At 39.5% G+C, this 17,314-nt stretch overlaps 1 protein-coding gene across 2 annotated transcripts in view; it reads right to left on the bottom strand.

Moving 5' to 3' along the window:
- unm_sa1614 (un-named sa1614) overlaps nucleotides 1-17,314 on the bottom strand; it is a 49,603-nt gene that overhangs the window by 6,789 nt on the left and 25,500 nt on the right. For both annotated transcript variants that reach the window (XR_008388869.1, XM_053652889.1), the window contains exons 14-26: nucleotides 16,779-16,942; nucleotides 12,284-12,417; nucleotides 12,068-12,159; nucleotides 10,360-10,546; nucleotides 9,473-9,558; nucleotides 8,897-9,012; nucleotides 8,603-8,670; nucleotides 8,265-8,372; nucleotides 7,691-7,943; nucleotides 3,586-3,765; nucleotides 3,426-3,489; nucleotides 2,918-2,985; nucleotides 68-255 (exon numbers count right to left, since the gene is read on the bottom strand). Coding sequence is in view for 1 of the 2 variants with exons in the window: in XM_053652889.1 (XP_053508864.1) it covers nucleotides 68-255; nucleotides 2,918-2,985; nucleotides 3,426-3,489; nucleotides 3,586-3,765; nucleotides 7,691-7,943; nucleotides 8,265-8,372; nucleotides 8,603-8,670; nucleotides 8,897-9,012; nucleotides 9,473-9,558; nucleotides 10,360-10,546; nucleotides 12,068-12,159; nucleotides 12,284-12,417; nucleotides 16,779-16,942 (1,708 nt within the window). In the remaining variant the exon portion in view is untranslated. The remainder of the gene's footprint in view (nucleotides 1-67; nucleotides 256-2,917; nucleotides 2,986-3,425; nucleotides 3,490-3,585; nucleotides 3,766-7,690; nucleotides 7,944-8,264; nucleotides 8,373-8,602; nucleotides 8,671-8,896; nucleotides 9,013-9,472; nucleotides 9,559-10,359; nucleotides 10,547-12,067; nucleotides 12,160-12,283; nucleotides 12,418-16,778; nucleotides 16,943-17,314) is intronic.

Below are 17,314 nucleotides of genomic sequence, written 5' to 3'. Positions count from 1 at the left end.
AAGTGAGCATGTTGTTAAAGAAGTTGTGCACTAAAGGGTGTGAACTACAGACACACGATGAGCTCACCATTGTTCGTCTGGGCAGTGGGTGTGGGGCTCTAAGGCATGAGGATGAGGAGCTGCCGTTAGAGTCCAGGCTCAGAGAGCGAGGGGAGGTGGGGGAGAGAGCTGGACCCTGTCTCCCCGAGCTGCTGCGGCTCTGCACAGTTGAATACAGGAAGTGGGAAGTGTGGCTTTTAACATCTGCTGGAAAGCCTGCACAAAGAAACACAAACATGATTTCCTTCCTTTTGACTGAGTGCAAAATCCCCCGTAGCAAAACAGGAATGTGTGGGGCAAGTTCACAAAAGGTGACAAGGTCACAAAAATAGATTACTTCAAAGTCACCATTTACAATAAACTATAACTTTTAGACTTAATTTAGAACTGTATTTAGACTTAACTTAAAATAAAATAGCTAATAATATAAAAGTGAACACCGAAACTAACGTAACGGTGATTCATGTTGTTCCTTGTATAGCCACAATGTTTATTATTCACCAGTCTGATCCTAACCGGCTACTCCACCACCATACAAATTACATTTGGGGGAAAAAAACACAGTGAAGACATGTTTTAACACTTGAAAAAATTTATACAACCCTAATTCCAAAAAAGGTGGGACAGTATGGAAAATTCCAAAAAACAAACAAAAAGTCATTTGAAAATTCAGTTCACCCTGTACTATACTGAAAACACATTATTAACACATTATTCGATGTTTTACTTTGTGAATTTAATTTATTTTTGAAAATATACACTCATTTCAAATCTGATGACTGCAAAAAAGTTGGGACAGTCGACTGTTTACCGCTGTGTAACATCACCTTTTCTTTTAATAACACTTATTAAGCGTTTGGACGCTGAGTGAAGACACCAGTTGGTTAAGTTTAGAAAGTGGAATTTTTCCTCCATTCATCCATTATACATTTCATCAGTTGCGCAACTGTACAATGTCTTTGTAATAATGTGCCACACATTCTCAATCTGAGACAGGTCAGGACTGCAGCAGGCCACACTAGCACCCGCATACTCTGCTTACACATCCATGCACTTGTAATCCGGGCAGAATGTGGGTTTGGTGTTGTTCTGCTCTGGATGGAGGCATATGTTGCTCCAAAATGTGTATATATCTTTCTGCATGAATGGTGTCTTCACGATGTGCAAGTTACCCATACCATGTGCACTGACACACCCCATACCATGACAGACGCTGGCTTTTGGACCTGACGCTGATAACAGCTTGGATGGTCCTTTTCTTCTTTGGCCCGGAGAACACGACGGCTGTTTTGTCCAAACACTATTTGAAATATTGACTCATCGGACCACAAAACACGATTCCACTGTGTTACTGTCCATCTCAGATGAGACCGAGCCCAGAGAAGTGGGCGGAGCTTCTGGACAGTGTTGATGTACGGCTTCTGTTTTGCATAGTAAAGCCTTAACCTGCATCTGTGGATGCAGCAGCGAATGGTGTCGACTGTCAAAGGTTTACCAAAGTATTCCCGAGCCCATGTCAGGATCTCCATTACAGACTCGTGACGGTTTTTAAGACAGTGACGTCTGAGGGATCAGAGATCATGTGCATTCAGAAGTGGTTTTCGGCTTTGCCCTTTACGCACCGAGATTTGACCGGATTCCTTGAATCTTTTAATTATATTGTGCGCTGTAGAAGGTGAAATGTACAAAATCCTACCGATTTGTCTTTGAGGAATGTTCTTCTCAAAGTGTTGGATTATTCTCTGACTCATCCGTTGGCAGATTGGCGATCCTCGACCCGTCCTTGCTCCTGAAGCACTAGGCCTGTTTTGGAGTCTTATACACTATGATTAGACGATTGCCTCACCTGTTTCACATCACCTTCTTATTTCAACTTCTCACATCGCTATTAATCCTAAATTAGCATTTTCCATACTGTCCCAACTTTTTCGGAATTGGGGTTGTACCACACGTCATTGTGAGATGTCACACTGACACTTTCACTAAGATTTCATTCTGTTTCTGGTATTCATATGCCTATGATTATGTTACTGTAACCCACAAGATCGAATCTGTATCAGTAGTGAGCAGTTTATTATAAACACAGTTTGTCATTTTGTTTTGATAGTGGAATTGACAGAAAAGTATTTTCTAAACTTGATATCTTTGCTTTAAATCAGTATTACTTCTTGGTTTCTCTGAATGCATTTGCAAACTGATACACCGTTAAAGACTGGATTACCAGGTCATGGGCTAAATGACAGAGGATTGAGAACGTGAGAAGGCATCAGTAATAGTTTGTATATAAATCAGTGATGAAGGACACATATATTTTTTGCTTAATGCTGCTTGAGACTAAAGAGTTGAACAGTATTTTTGTGTATATTTAATACTAAGTTGTTTTTTCTAATTTGTTTTTCCTTTCTATTCAAAACATTTTTTATTAAACAAAATTCCATATATACTAACATCCCTGTAAGTGGTGTTTACATAAATAATACATTTTGTCGTAACAGACTTATTTTTCACTCAAACACCCTGGATACAGTATAATGCTTCTAACAACAACGTCAGGGTAACTGAAACACATCCATCTATTTTCTGTACCGCTTATCCTATACAGGGTCGTGGGAGAGCTTGGAGCCTATCCCAGGGAACTCGGGGCACAAGGCGGGGGACACCCTTGATGGGTGCCCATCGCAGAGCACAATCGCACACACATTCACATACCCATTCTCATACTACCGACAACTCGGAAATGCCAATCAGCCTTCAACGCATGTGTTTCATGCAAACGTGCTAACCTCTAAGCCATCGTGTCCCCCACTGAAACACATAACAGTGATAAAGAGACTGTAGAAAAACCCACACAGAGGTGGAGAGGTGAATAAGGGCTTACTTCGTTCTGGCAGCTCAGACAGTGCGTTGAGGGTCGTCACTGGTGCAGTGTACTTTGGAGACCCTGAGCTGAAATAATTTTAATTTCAATAACAGTATTCTCATTTATTAAATTCTTATCCACTTCAGTTTAAGTTACCAACACAGTACATTATATAAGAAGAGGTAGAGAGGATGTGATTTCACTGGATATATGTAATAAATTTTTTATTAACTATATGTAATAATTTTTTTGTATGGGATTGGGCTGATAATCACAAACACATTAAGGCTAAAAGCTGCCCCTAACAGGGTGATTTAACGATTGTGCAATTCTTAATTTGAAGACTAGTTTTATCAGTAGCACAAAGCATGTTAGTACTAAAATAATTTGATATTTCTGTTAGATTTTTTTTGTGAATATGGCCTAAGAACTTGATAATAATAAATAATCCATACACAACACACAGTTTTATACATCATACCAGCAGGGGGTGCTCTTTACTGCATCTACAGGTGAAGGAACTTACCCGCACTTCTGAAAAGCCGAATCTTGAACACTAAAGCTGCGAGGACTTGCAGGCACTCTGTTATCTACCCAAAAAAATCCAAAGAGATTAAAATAAGTAGGAACTTCTCTCTGAGACTTGTGTGTATAGTTCTGGGAAAAGAGGAAGGAAGTATCCATACCAGCGTTTGCAGGGCTGCAGTCTCCACGGGGGCTGTGAGGCACCTGAGGCGAGGGCTCAGAGTAGGTCCGCTTATGTCGGATCACTAGAGGAGGAGGAGGAGTTCTCTTTGCACTGAAACTGACCTCGCTCCAGCCATCTGGCGGACTCACAGGAGGGGGAGGAGGAGGGATGTTCGGTGCTGAAACAGAGGAGAAGAGATGGGAGGAGACCAGAGATGAGAAACTAATTAGGACAGTACCTCTGATTCAGCAAAATGAATTTCTACTAGTACATTTCTACAATACTCTAACAAATGTCATACATTCCCTTAGATAATTATGAAGTCCTTCTTGGGAATCTTACAGAAATATATCAATTATGTAATAATAATAATAATAAGTTTATTTTATATAGCGCCTTTCTCAGACCCAAGGTCGCTTTACACAGTATATCCACACATATATAAGTTTATACACATAAACGCAAACATCCATGCGTGTAGATAAATGTATACACACAAATACCCATAAACATACATAGATAACATACATTATATATATATATATATATATATATATACACACACACATGCATACACATCTACATACATAAACACAAATACATACACATACAAACGTAGACATATAACAGAGTAGAACAGGGACCTACTGAGAGCTGGCAGTGTGATAATGTAGAGTGAATAGGTGCATCTTAAGTTTAGATTTAAACAATGATAGAGTTGAACATTCACGGAGATATTGAGGCAAGGCGTTCCAGAGCTCGGGAGCCGCAGCACTAAAAGAATGGTCACCCATAGAAGACATGGATGTGTGAGGAACAGAGAGAAGACCAGTACCAGAGGAACGGAGACAGCGAGGCGGGAGGTAGGGATGGAGAAGTTCAGAAAGATAGACAGGAGCAAGAGCAGTATAGCAGTGCTTTATATGTTAAAATTAGGACTTTAAAGTGAATGTGGGAAGATTTGGGAAGCCAGTGCCAATGGTACAGAACTGGGGTGATGTGAGTCGGTAGCTGGGCGGCTGAGTTTTGCATGTACTGTAGCTTATTTAGGGAAAGTGATGAAAGACCAATGAACAGAGAATTGCAGTAATCTAAACGTGAGGTAATGGAAGCATGGGCCAGGGTTTCAGCAGCACAAAAGCTAAGGGAAGAACAGAGGCGAGCAATATTACGGAGGTGAAAGAAGGCAGTTTTGGTTACAGATGAAATATGACAACTGAAGTTCAGTGATGAGTCCATGATAATGCCAAGGTTGCGAAGAGTGTCAGATGGAAATAAGCCAGTGCCATCAATGGTCAGACAGAGATCATTAACCTTACTTAGAGCAGCCTTTGTTCCAGTGATGAGGATTTCGTTCTTTGTGCGGTTTATTTTGTAGAAAAAGTTAGCTGACCTCCAGTGTTTAATATCACCAAGGCAGTTTATTAAGGAACAGGGAGTAAATTGAGAGCTGAGATAGATGTGGGTGTCACCTGTGATGACGAATAATGGAGCTGGAAGCATATAGATAATAAATAAGAGTGGACCTAGAATGGAACCTTGGGGAACGCCCTGACAGACAGTAAGAGTGCAAGATTTGAATTTGCGAATATAGATGAAATTTTGCCTATTGGTGAGATATGATGTAAACCAGGCAAAAGCTGTATCACAAATGTCTAATTGAGACCGAAGACGGGAGGAGCAGTATGATGTGATCAACAGTATCAAAAGTGGCGGTAAGGTCCAGAAGTACAAGAATGCTAATGGAAGCAGAGTCAGCTGAACGAAGTAGATCATTAACTACCCTGAGGAGGGCAGTTTGTGTACTGTGCCAGATTGAAAAGTTTCATATAGACTATTACTGGATAGATGAGATTGAAGTTGTGATGCGACAACTTTTTCCAGGAGCTTAGATAAAAATGCAAGGTTGGAAATGGGTCTGTAGTTGAAGACTTCTGGGTCCAAAGAGGGTTTTTTTGAGGATGGGAGTAACTGTGGCTGTTTTAAGGAAGATGGGAACAGAACCTGTGACCAGAGAAGTGTTTATGATATTAGAAATAGGAGCTGAGAGAGTGAGTAAACATGCCTTGAGAAGTGGAGTAGGAACAGGGTCAAGAGAGCAAGTGGAGGTGCTGGATTTAGCAAAAAGATCTCTTATGTCTGATGGATCAATTGGGGTGAAACAATGAAAAGGACTAAGATGAGGAAGCGGGGAGCAGGTAAGCTGACTCTCAGTTGAGGGATGAGGGGAAAGTTGTTCATAAATGTTATCGATTTTATTCTGGATTCAAGAAGTTAAAAAAATAATTTGAAAAGAATAGAATGTAATACTCTTTCCTCTTCTTTTTGCAATCTCTTTACACATGAAGCTGTGTTTAATTTTCCAAGCAGTACCCCCATATCACATATGATCTAGTTATTATATTTCTGTAGATCTGTAGATCTACCATCCTGAAGACTTTAGCTCCAACCATAATTGTGCCCACCTGACCATGTAATCATTGGTTGGAAGGTAGATCTCAAGGAAGAGGGTTGGTACAGAGCCCCGTACATTACATGCAGGTAAAAAAAAAAACACACTATATCGTGGCCACACATTAAGAATTCATTCCCATGACTTATTAATACGTGAGCACGTTTTACTAACTCTTTTCCTCGTTTTAGGTCAATCCTTAGCACGTTTGACCAATTTGCGCCTACATCGCATATTGAGAGCCGGGGGCGTTATGGTGACTTGGGGGGCTGGTATTGACTTCACTGTTGATCAGCTGCAAGGCTCTGGAAAAGATTACGGATATTGGTGGATGTATACAAATTGTTTGCGACAAGGTATACGTATCAGAAAAGAAGACATAAGGATCATTCTCTCTGTGCTTGTCCCCGTTAACTCCCAGGCTCGCCAGAGCCAACACTTGAGCCCAGCCCCTAAATCACCATAAAGCCCCCTGGCTCTCAATATTCAATGTAAGTGCCTCTCACTTAAAAAGATTCAATACAATACAAGGCTTTTGAGAATGTCTCTATAACTCATTCCCAACTCAAAATAAAACTAAATCAAATTGTCTCTGTCAATAACAGCAGCTATAGATGTCTTTTATCACTACGCAGTAAAGGGATGATGGATTTATGAAATTAAGAGCACAAATTGGTAAAACATGGCTACGATTTACCTAGAGCGAGGGAACAAATGAATAAAATCTAGCCGTGATTTACTGACTGATTAATACATGCTCACGTATTAATAAGTCGTGGGAATGAATTCTTAATTCGTGGCCACGATATATTGTTTTTTACCCGCACGTCGTGTACGGGCTCCACAGGTTGGTGACCGCTGCCATATATTAATTATTAAGTAGTAGAACATGTTGTAATTGCATTCATAACATGAGTGTCTTTCTCAAAGTATTGCTGAGTTTTTGTGTTTTGTATGTCTGTTGTCATTTTCAAAATCAATACAATTTATTACCAAGGAAAAAAGTAAAAGCCTCTAAAAAAGGATCTACATTTTTTAATCCATTTTTAAGCCACTGTCCCTGTGCTTATTAGATGTAAAACACCACATCTTCTTAACTCTTACATTTAGCAGGCTGAAGATTATTACTACTTATGTGTCGGGAGGTGCAGGTGGGTTGAGGTGTAACTGTGTCCACGTTTTCACTACGTACGTAGAATGTTGCCACATCTATGATATAACAGTATTTTAACTGCTGTAAGGCATACTGAGTGATAAAACCTTTTCCCCTTCTGCCTTGAACACTGTAATAAATATTTTAATCTTGTGATTTCTTCATGATTTCTATACATTGTCACCCACAAAAGGAAAAAAACACTACTTTAAATCTCTAACAATGCGTTACTGTTGCAGTCTGCCGTTTTAAAAATGTTTCTAGACTTTTAATAATCCCATCATTTCAAAAGATTCAGAAAAAAACTGATTGCAGTGCATCTGGCTATTTCTCCTTTTGTCTGGTCCTGAGGTTAACTCTGCCCCCGACTGGAACAGACCTGCTGCCCCCTTTTTTTAAAATAAAGGAATATGTAGTTCAGCAGGGAGGGTGTGTACACATTGTGACCTAGTGTCAGGTGACTGACAAACAGAGGATGAGTCAGGAATTGTATCTGACCTCTCACTCTTGGGGGCAGTGGAGGTGCTGGTGAAGATGGTGGAGGAGGTGGAGGACTCTCCAAGCTACGTGACGGTGGGCTGGGAATAGCATACATTTCCCGCTTGTTCTCATTTCGTGACGGAGGCAGCCTGCGGCCTGCGCTGAAGACTCCTCCTCCTCCTCCTGTTCCTCCTCCTCCTCGATTATGAGAACTGCTGCTGTGGTACACACTGAGTGGACGGACGAAGCGATCTTTTTTCACAGGACCTGACTGCACACAGAGGTGAATCTCTTCAATACTCAGCATCACAGTAAATGTTAACAATGTAGACAATCATTTTGAAGAAAATTTTCTATCCAGAAGTATTTTCATACTTTTCATAATATTCAAGAATGTTTGTAATTTCATAAAACAGTCAAATAGATGTTTAAAGGGTTTGTTTTTTTGGGTCTATCATTATGTTTAAAGGTGTAAGAAACATTTTTTTGTCTGTCATTGCTGGAAACAGGGCATATAATTATCCTGCACAACTGCTATGACTCCAAGCCTATTTTCAACTAACATACTTTTTCTGATTACATAGAGGCTGACCTTATCCTCCAGGTCATCATCACTTTCATACCAGTCATCTTGCCGCAGTCTCCACTCGTACTCAACGTGAACGTGCATGTTGAACTGGTTATTCTGAGCCTGCTGGATCTGAACAATAAACTCAGAAGTTAACCCATTTGCATAATAATTAAACAAGGTTTTTATTTATGGATGTACCATTACAATTTGTGTTGGGTCAGCCAGCCTTAGTGCAGCCCTTTTGCATTTGAGAACACAACATTAGACTTCGCTCAACAGTTGAATAAAAGCCAATCTGGTTGTGAAGAAATGTGAACCGTGACCCAAACTGTAATCAAAAGAATTGAAATGCTGTGTACCAGCTCTTCACAGTGAGAGTACTTCAGTCTTCGAGCGATATCCAGGGCTGTCTCACCATTTTCATTTTCTATAAGAGCAGAACAGTTTCCATCAGCCCCTCACCACCATTTACAGCCTTATTCTTATCATCAGCCAGATTCTTTGAGAAAATTACCACCAAAAAAACCCCACAATTCAGCAATAATTTTTTCCCCCTCCAATTAGGAAATTGCATTACATTTGTTATTGAATGAAATAAACGATGAAATAACTTGTTAGTGAAAGGACACAGGGAGGAAGGTAGATTTTCTTACTGATATGTATGTTGGCTTTGGCCTTCAGCAGGAGCTTCAGACACTCCGTTTTATTGTGCAGACAGCAGTAGTGCAGTGCAGTGTTTCCCCTCACAGTCTGCGCATCTAGATTATTACTGAAAGAAATGACACAGGCGATGAAACTCTTATGTCCAACAACATTTTCTCATGGTGCTAATTCTTATGTTTTGCCATTGGCTTGTGCTTTTGTATATCTCTCACGGTTCATTTCTTTCCCCTTGTCTGTCTCTTGCTCTCTCTATTTCTCATTTCCCTTAAAACTAAAGCTACAGCTTCAGACAGTTCAACAAGGGCATTCACGAAACTGCTGAAATATCCAGATTTTGATTTTTAAATCACTGACTTCACGCTCCTCAACATGATTTTTTTTTACAAAAGAATGCTTTCCGCAAAGGGCTGTAGTGGCATTGTGTATTGCTCAGTAGAATATGAAATGAGACATACTTTACAGACAAAGGGTGGGATACAGTCTGGGGGATATAGTCATGCCTGAGCTACACTGAGCGATATCAGATCTAAATGTCAAAGTATAGCAATGCATAACCACAGTCTCACCAGTTGTGTACCAGGAAGTCCAACATGTGCAGTGAGGTCCGGTCAGCCAAAACGACGGCCAGATGCAGTGCAGTCTCCCGTTTTTCCTCAAAGGAGGAGAGACAGAATCAATTTTACCCTTGACTCTCAAAATCACCTCTATATAGGTGCTAGTTGCTCATTTACACCGAAATAATATTGTATCTTTTCATTTGTTTCCACCCACTAGCTGAATCTCCCCTATCACGTGACAGCCACTAATCTGGATGGATGAAGGCATCTACTGCATCATTTCGAAATGCTGCTCATGCAATGTTACAGGGGAGCTGAACACTTTTAAATGAGAAGATCCGCAGGGAAGAGAGGAAAGCCATCTTTTCCACCTGGAGAGCAGGTTCCAGTTATTTTCTTTTGGATTCCCAGCAACAGATTGCTTTGGCATAGTCACAGTGACTTACTGAAGACAGCTGTGCCAAGTGACAGCACCCCGTCACTGAATTCTGGGTCACTGAATGTTATCAAAAGAAATGAGTTATATGGCTCTTAAACCAGACCTCAAAGTTAAAACAGTCAAATCCTCTGTAAGGATGCATCATTTCAAAGACCTAATAAGATCATGCTGGGTTCTTCCAAGTGCTAGAGTCTAGTCTTGAACTAAAAAGGACAACAATTTACACTAAATGTTCTTCTAGTTTTGTAAATGTTCTCAAGGCTATTTAATTAGTTTGGAGGGAAAGTGCTTATGGCCGTTAATGGGTTTTTCCCCCCAAAACAAAACAAATAATGCAAATAAAGGTGAATATTTTTTAAACCCCTTCCCCCCAACAAGCAGTTTTAGTTTTTTAACTTGTCTGCGTGAAAACATGTTCAAAAGCCAGACTCAAAATTGAACCTATGTGTATGTGTACCTGCAGCGGGCTGGGCACAGGCAGGCTGAGGTCGAGTTTTTCTGCGTACAGCTGCAGAAGGCTGAAGATGTCTCGAGCATGTACGGCCTCCTGTAATCGCCGCCGCAGGGTGTCAGGGGAACCGCCACTTCGCTGAGCAAACTGACTCTCCACATACTTAGCCAGGATGAACTCTTTACGTATCGACCTACACACACACATTTTTGTGTATCATGAAAAAAATTCTGTCTTATTTACATGTGACAAGATCAGGCTTTGGGAGTAATGGAATACATGTAACAGCATTACGGAATCAGGATACAAAAAAACTGCTAACTGTAATCCGTTACAAATATGTCAAAAAAAAAATTACGATTTTGACTGCCCAGATTACATGAACATGATCGACTGCGACGTTTAAAGTTCATCCTCCGCTCATAGAAAACTCTGCTGCAGAGCAAACCAAGCGCTTCCTACACTTACAACAGGGTGATCTGTCTGCGTCTCTCCTCCTGTAAACACTGTTACTGACTTTCCTGCATTCGCCTGAACTGTTTTCATTTGGTTGAATATCGTTATATTTCATGTATATTTTCATTTGGTTGATGGTGTTATTATTTTACTTATCCTATATTCTGGGTACAATTTTATTTATGTTTTGCTTCTACGAGATGATGCACTTTAAGGACCGGTCTAATCTGATGTAAAGATTTGTACATGAGCAGGAATGTAGCACGACATGGAGGTGGAAGCAGCGGTCTGTTTATTTAAATGTGAAAGTGCAATAAAAATACGTCGTCCATAAAATCAATCAATAATCGTGATCTCAGTATTGATCAGAAATGATCATGATTATCGTTTTGGCCATAATCGTGCAGCCCTAATATAGGTCATTTTTAATTCATGTTATCCCATTGCTTCGTATTACATGGCCATTCATCTGTGTAAATGATAGCAGAAGGTACACTCGTGGCATCTGATATTTTATTTTATTCCATGGACATTAAAAGAAAAAAAAATGTGGCCTCTTTTTGGAAAACCAGAATATGGTCGCCCAAGCTTTTGTGATGTAACGTTACCCGCATCAGGGACGCTGATCTTTTATTTATTCATTCATTTAATTAAACGAATCCAAACATTGAACATGATTTTAAGCTCTAAAATAAGCTCTAAATAAAAGTATTTTAGATCATATTGCTTTTCTCTTAACTTTATTTACATATGTGACCTTGAAGTAATCCAAACGTAATCAGATTACATGACTTTCATATTGTGATACTTGGATTACGTTACTCATTAATTTTTTATGAAGTAATTTGTATCTGTAATGGAATACATTTTTAAAGTAACCCTCCCAACCCTGGACAAGATCGTTATAAGAGGAAAGCTCCGTCACCATCCCTAATATGGCTGCTCATCTCAACCCTTTTCCCTTAAAAGGCAACTTATGATACACATGTACAGTCCCCTCCAAAAGTATTTTCGGACACATTTCTCGAACACATATAGATGTAAATAAACGAAAGCAGAAATTCCGATCTATTGTCTCATTTTCATCTTTTGATGATGTCTTCAGTGTATAATTAAAAAAAAAAAAATGGCCTTCCAAAATTGCCGTTCCAATACTTTCAGAGGGGGCTGTAGTTTCAACAGAGAGGGTCAGGTTAATGATGGAAGCGGAGCCAGCAAGCAAGACTCAAACAGCTGAAACAGACCAGTTCTTACTTACATATCACTCTCTGCAGAAGGTTTCAGAGATGGACTGGGGAGACTGGCCTCCACAATTTCATTAAACCCTAAGTTCCCTACATTCCTCGCCAGCTGAACAGAGACACAGAGAAAGAGACAGATAAAGCAGGACAATCTACAAATCTGTTAGAACATGAGAAAGTTAACTTTCTGATTGTTTGCAAAGTTTATGTCCATGGTTGGTAAAGAACCTGACCAAGAGTTCAGAAGTGCCGAGTTTATCCAGAGAGAGGGACTGGATGCGAGAGTAATGGACGCCCATCTCCCGATGGATCCCTGAGCATTCAATGCATGTCAGGATGCCCAGGTTTGTAGAGATCCATGTAGGGTCTGAAAACGATACAACATTTTGAGAATATTTAGTGCTCTCAGTCAATAGCTAAGATAAAATAAACTACAAAATGATTGTGTTCCTGTGTGTATGCATATCTGTTTTATGCTGATGCCTATACAGTTTCAAAAGAGTAAGAGCGAGTTACTGATAGGTAGTAGAATTGTTTTTGCCCTTCCATTCAACATTATGACCAGCCATCACTGGTTTTATGATGGGATAGTCTGTCTGCAACTTCCGCACAGATTTTGAGGTGTTAATGTAGGGCTCAAGGGATAAAAGACCTACAGTATTTCCAGAGCAAAGATTCCGACTGAAATTCAATGAGGACATTTCATTAAGCTAAATTGAATTTCTAAATTGGGCAAAGTTCATTTCATGGGAAAAAAGGCCATCTCCTTATTTGTTTGACTTAATTAGTTTTTTTTAAATAACCACATGGGTTTTTTTTTACTAAACTAAGATGCAGTAGGTTGGTGATTGAACCACTAGAATAGAGAAAAATCAACATGAGTCAGGGTAGTGTGGTATCTTCATTAATATTTTCTTAAGAAAACACTGTGACTTGTAATCCGGTGATTGAATAATGCAGAATGTATAAGTGGAAATAAAATAAACAGACAATTCAATCTAAAACAGTTAAGAAAGGAATAATTGATGATGGGCCGGAGTCAGTGAGCTTATACCACAGTTAACACACCGCAAGACACCTTGTTTAGATGTTTTATTTCAAGTCATTTGTCAGGTTTTTGTCCTTAAAACGCTTTTGTGTGTGGAACTAATTTATTATGCATCCCATTACAAGCCCTGTTGCTAATTCCAAAACATCATTTTAGAATTAGTAACGGAGGCTCGAGTCATTTATATGCTATGCGAGAGAGCGAGAGAGCGAGAGAGAGAGAGAGAGAAGAGAGAGTTTGCAGATTTTTTTCTTTCATTTCATGCTGATCATATAAAAATAGAACAAATAAATAAATAAATATTGATATTTGTTCACCGGTTAACACATGCGCTCTCTCTCTCTCTCTCTCTCTCTCTCTCTCTAATAACTGCATGTCAATGGCACAAGCCTCCGCTTTGCCTCGGGCAGCTTTACCACCTCACGTGTGCAATATTTTTCTAATAATTCAACGGCCTGTCGTCAATTATTACTGAATGACTTCTGGAAAATCTCAATTTTTTGTGATTTTCTTTGTTCTTAGATCTATGTGCCATGGCGGACAGTAGACTAACTTTTCTGTTATTTCAGTAAACTTGGCAGAGTGAACTGTAATGCGGTCAAGACCTGACTCGAACTACTTTAGCTGTGCATTTACTGAAAAATAATTGCACACCTCGGAATGTGTCAGCCAATCAGAATCAAGAATTCAACAGCTCTGTGGTATAATTCAGAATATACTTTGATAATATGTATAACACACCATGCCAAAGTTGAAAGAAATGATGAGGAAGAAGGTGATTGAAATACATCAGTCTGGGAAGGGATACAAAGCTCTGCACAGTAGTGAACCTTCCCAGAAGTGGCCGACCTTCCAAAGTTCCTCCAAGAGCACAGCGACTACTCATCCAGGAAGTCACAAAAGAGCCAAGGACAACATCAAAGGACCTACAGGCCTCTCTTGCATCAATAAAGGTCACTGTTCATGACTCCACTATCAGAAAGACACTGGGGGAAAACGGCTCCATGGAAGAGTGGCGAAGTGAAAACCACTGCTAACCCAGAAGAACATTAAGACTCGTCTGAATTTCACCAAAACACACCTTGATGATCCTCAAACCTTTTGGGAGAATGTTCTGTGGATTGATGAGTCAAATGTGGAACTGTTTGGAAGACAGGGGTCCCGTTACAGCTGGTGTAACCAAACACAGAACTCCTCAAAAGGAACATCATACCTACAGTCAAGCATGGTGGAGGAAGTGTGATGGTGTGGGGATGCTTTACTGCTTCAGGGCCTGGGCCTGGCAATAATTGAGGGAAACATGAATTCCAGAAAACCAGAAAATCCTAAAGGAGTATGTTCGGTCTTCAGTCCGTAATTTGAAACTCAAGCGTGACTGGATTCTGCAGCAAGACAATGATCCAAAGCGTAGGAGTAAGTCCTAGTCCTAGAAGTAAGTGAAAGACTGATCTCCAGTTATCGGAAGCGTTTGGTTGCAGTTATTGCTGCTAAAGGTGGAACAACCAGATTTTAAGTTTAAATGGGAATTAGTTTTTCACATGGGTGATAGGTGTTGGATAACATTTTTTGCTTCAATAAAAAATTAAATAAAAATAAATAAATAAAAACTGTATTGTGTGTTTACTCGGATTGCCTTGGTTTTATGTTGTATTTAGTTTGAAGATCTAAAACTATTTTGTATGAGATATACACAAAAACAGAAGAAATCAAATACTTTTTCACAGCACTGTAGTAGCAACAACATCTGATATATATTGATAAAATATTAAAAACTCTCATGCTGCCTGAAATGGTGGATGCTCTTAGTGTATTTGTTCATGTATGTAAGACTGACAGCTGGTTGTATTTCTGCAGAAGTTAACCTGGTCTGTAGATGAGAGCAGGTTGTGGAGAGGACGGTTAGGCTGATGTAAGATCACTGATACAGTGCACTGCTTGCACAGTGACTGAAGATGTAAAAGGATACCCTAAAACCTTGTCAGTATTTTGATGGCCTTTTTCTGTCGTGCAGTTTCTCGCTATACAGCCTATAAGCAGTGCACTCCCAACCTTAAGACATGGCCTAATCAGAATTTTATATTGCTTACAGGATTTTTTTTCACTGTCTCCTCAAGAAAAGATCTCCAGTAAGATAATCAAGCATGTAGAAGCCCAAGTATTTTGTACTGTCAAATTATTTGTCTCCTTCAGCCACTAATCTGGACGGATGAAGGCATCTACTGCATCTTTTCAAAATGCTGCTCATGCAACGTTACAGGGGAGCTGAACACTTTTAAACGAGAAGATCCACAGGGAAGAGAGGAAAGCCATCTTTTCCACCTGCAGAGTAGGGTTCTTCAAGGCAACAGATTGCTTTAGCATAGTCACAGTGACAGGGCAAACAAGTGACAGCACCAAATCACTGAATTCTTGGCCACAATATTATCAAAGGAAATGAGTTACATGGATCTTAAACCAGACCTCCAACTTCTCCACAACAGTCAAAGTTTGGACATACATTTTACATTTAAAATGTATGTTTTCGCTCTCTTATCAAAGAAATGAAATGTGCAAATAACTTGAAGGCATAATGATTAATATATATATATATATATACACACATGGAGAATCTGTAAGGATTCATAACTTGAAAGACCCAAAAAATTCATGCTGTGTTCTTCCAAGTGCTAGAGTCTAGTCTGTAACTAAAAAGGACTAAAACATATACTCTGACTTCTTACAATTCAGGACCATGTTTTGAGCTGTGGCTCATCCCCCAAATTATTTGGCTCCACCATTTACTGATCTGTCATTTCAGCTGGAAACGTAATGGTATAAGACATCTCCACTGATGAGTGACAAATTAAAGGAAAAAAATAGAAACAGTATCTTAGTAAGGTGTACGGGCCACAGCAAGATGCATTTTATACATGTACAATATTACTGTACTTTACTGTAAATGTTATATTTTTCTTTACAGTAAAGTTTTACAATACTTTACTGGCAACCTAGCACACCCTGGCTTGCCAGGAAGTAAGCACACTCTAGATATGGTTGTTTACTGTGAAGTTTACAATACTTAACTGGCAACCCAGGTTGCCAGTAAATTCCTTTAAAATTTCCAGCAATTTTTGTGTTACGTTTTGTTCATGCTGTATAACTATGGAGCTAGAAAAGATGACGTTACTATTGCATAAACACCTCATGGCCTCTAGCAGCTGTCAAAAGTCGACCTGGGTAAACCGCTCATAAACAATTTAATAATATATGTTTTCCTTTTTCTAACTGATAATGTTATCTGGATCCTGTAGACTTCTAAAAAATGTTGCTGTAATCATAAAGATGTCCTGTACCCATCTCAGGAATCCTACTCACAATTTGACCATACTATGATCGTTCCATATCATTTCAAATTATGCACACCTGTTTGCCTTTTCTCTGAACAATTTTACACTGTAATAATCAAACTGCCACTATGTGGCGTGACTCAGAAGCGGAAGGGTTCCCTTTTGAGTCTGGTTCCTCTTAAGGCTTCTTCGTCATATCATCTGTCATGTCTGGCTTGCTCATTTGGAATCTAAATCTACTTCCAGATTTCTGTAAAGCTGCTTGCATTTTTACGTTTATATATAGTGCTTTTAAAAATCATCAACAGAGATAAAGAGACAGACTGCCGTAAAAATGATGTATAGGGTTAGCACCTGGAGCACCGCAGTCGCAGCAGATGTGGTTACCCGGCATGCGGAGGATGTCCTCGGTGATTGCCCGGGTCAGATCCTCCACGCTGCTTTCTCCACTTTCTTTGTGCTCATCCAGAGCCACATTCAGTGCCTCCTGCTTACTGTTGGTCAGAACTGAAATCCACCTGAACAATATATACATATAAATAAGATAAGATACTTAAGATACTTAAGAAGAATAAAGATGTGTATTACGGAAGTTAATCTATTAAAACATTTCACAAGATCTTAGTAGAATTTATATATTTGCATTAAAAAAAAGGGTCCGACAAGGTTCAACAGATTCCAAACCTAACCAAGTGGCTAAACAACTAACATCTAATGTTGCCGTTTAACAGATTATAAGGGGCCACTAAATCTAGCTAAGGGAGAACCATTGATCCTATTAGTGTTTCTATTTTCTGTTAGGTGCAGCCATTATGTGCATTACTGTGCATTATTACAGCACTTATTGCATCATTCTGTTTAAGTGCTGGAACAATATTCCTATTATGTTC

Source organism: Ictalurus furcatus, chromosome 21 (assembly GCF_023375685.1).
Source record: "Ictalurus furcatus strain D&B chromosome 21, Billie_1.0, whole genome shotgun sequence".
Classification (NCBI taxonomy): Eukaryota; Metazoa; Chordata; class Actinopteri; order Siluriformes; family Ictaluridae; genus Ictalurus; species Ictalurus furcatus.
Note: the sequence above shows the minus strand (reverse complement) of the source record. Positions and strands in the feature narration are given on the sequence as shown.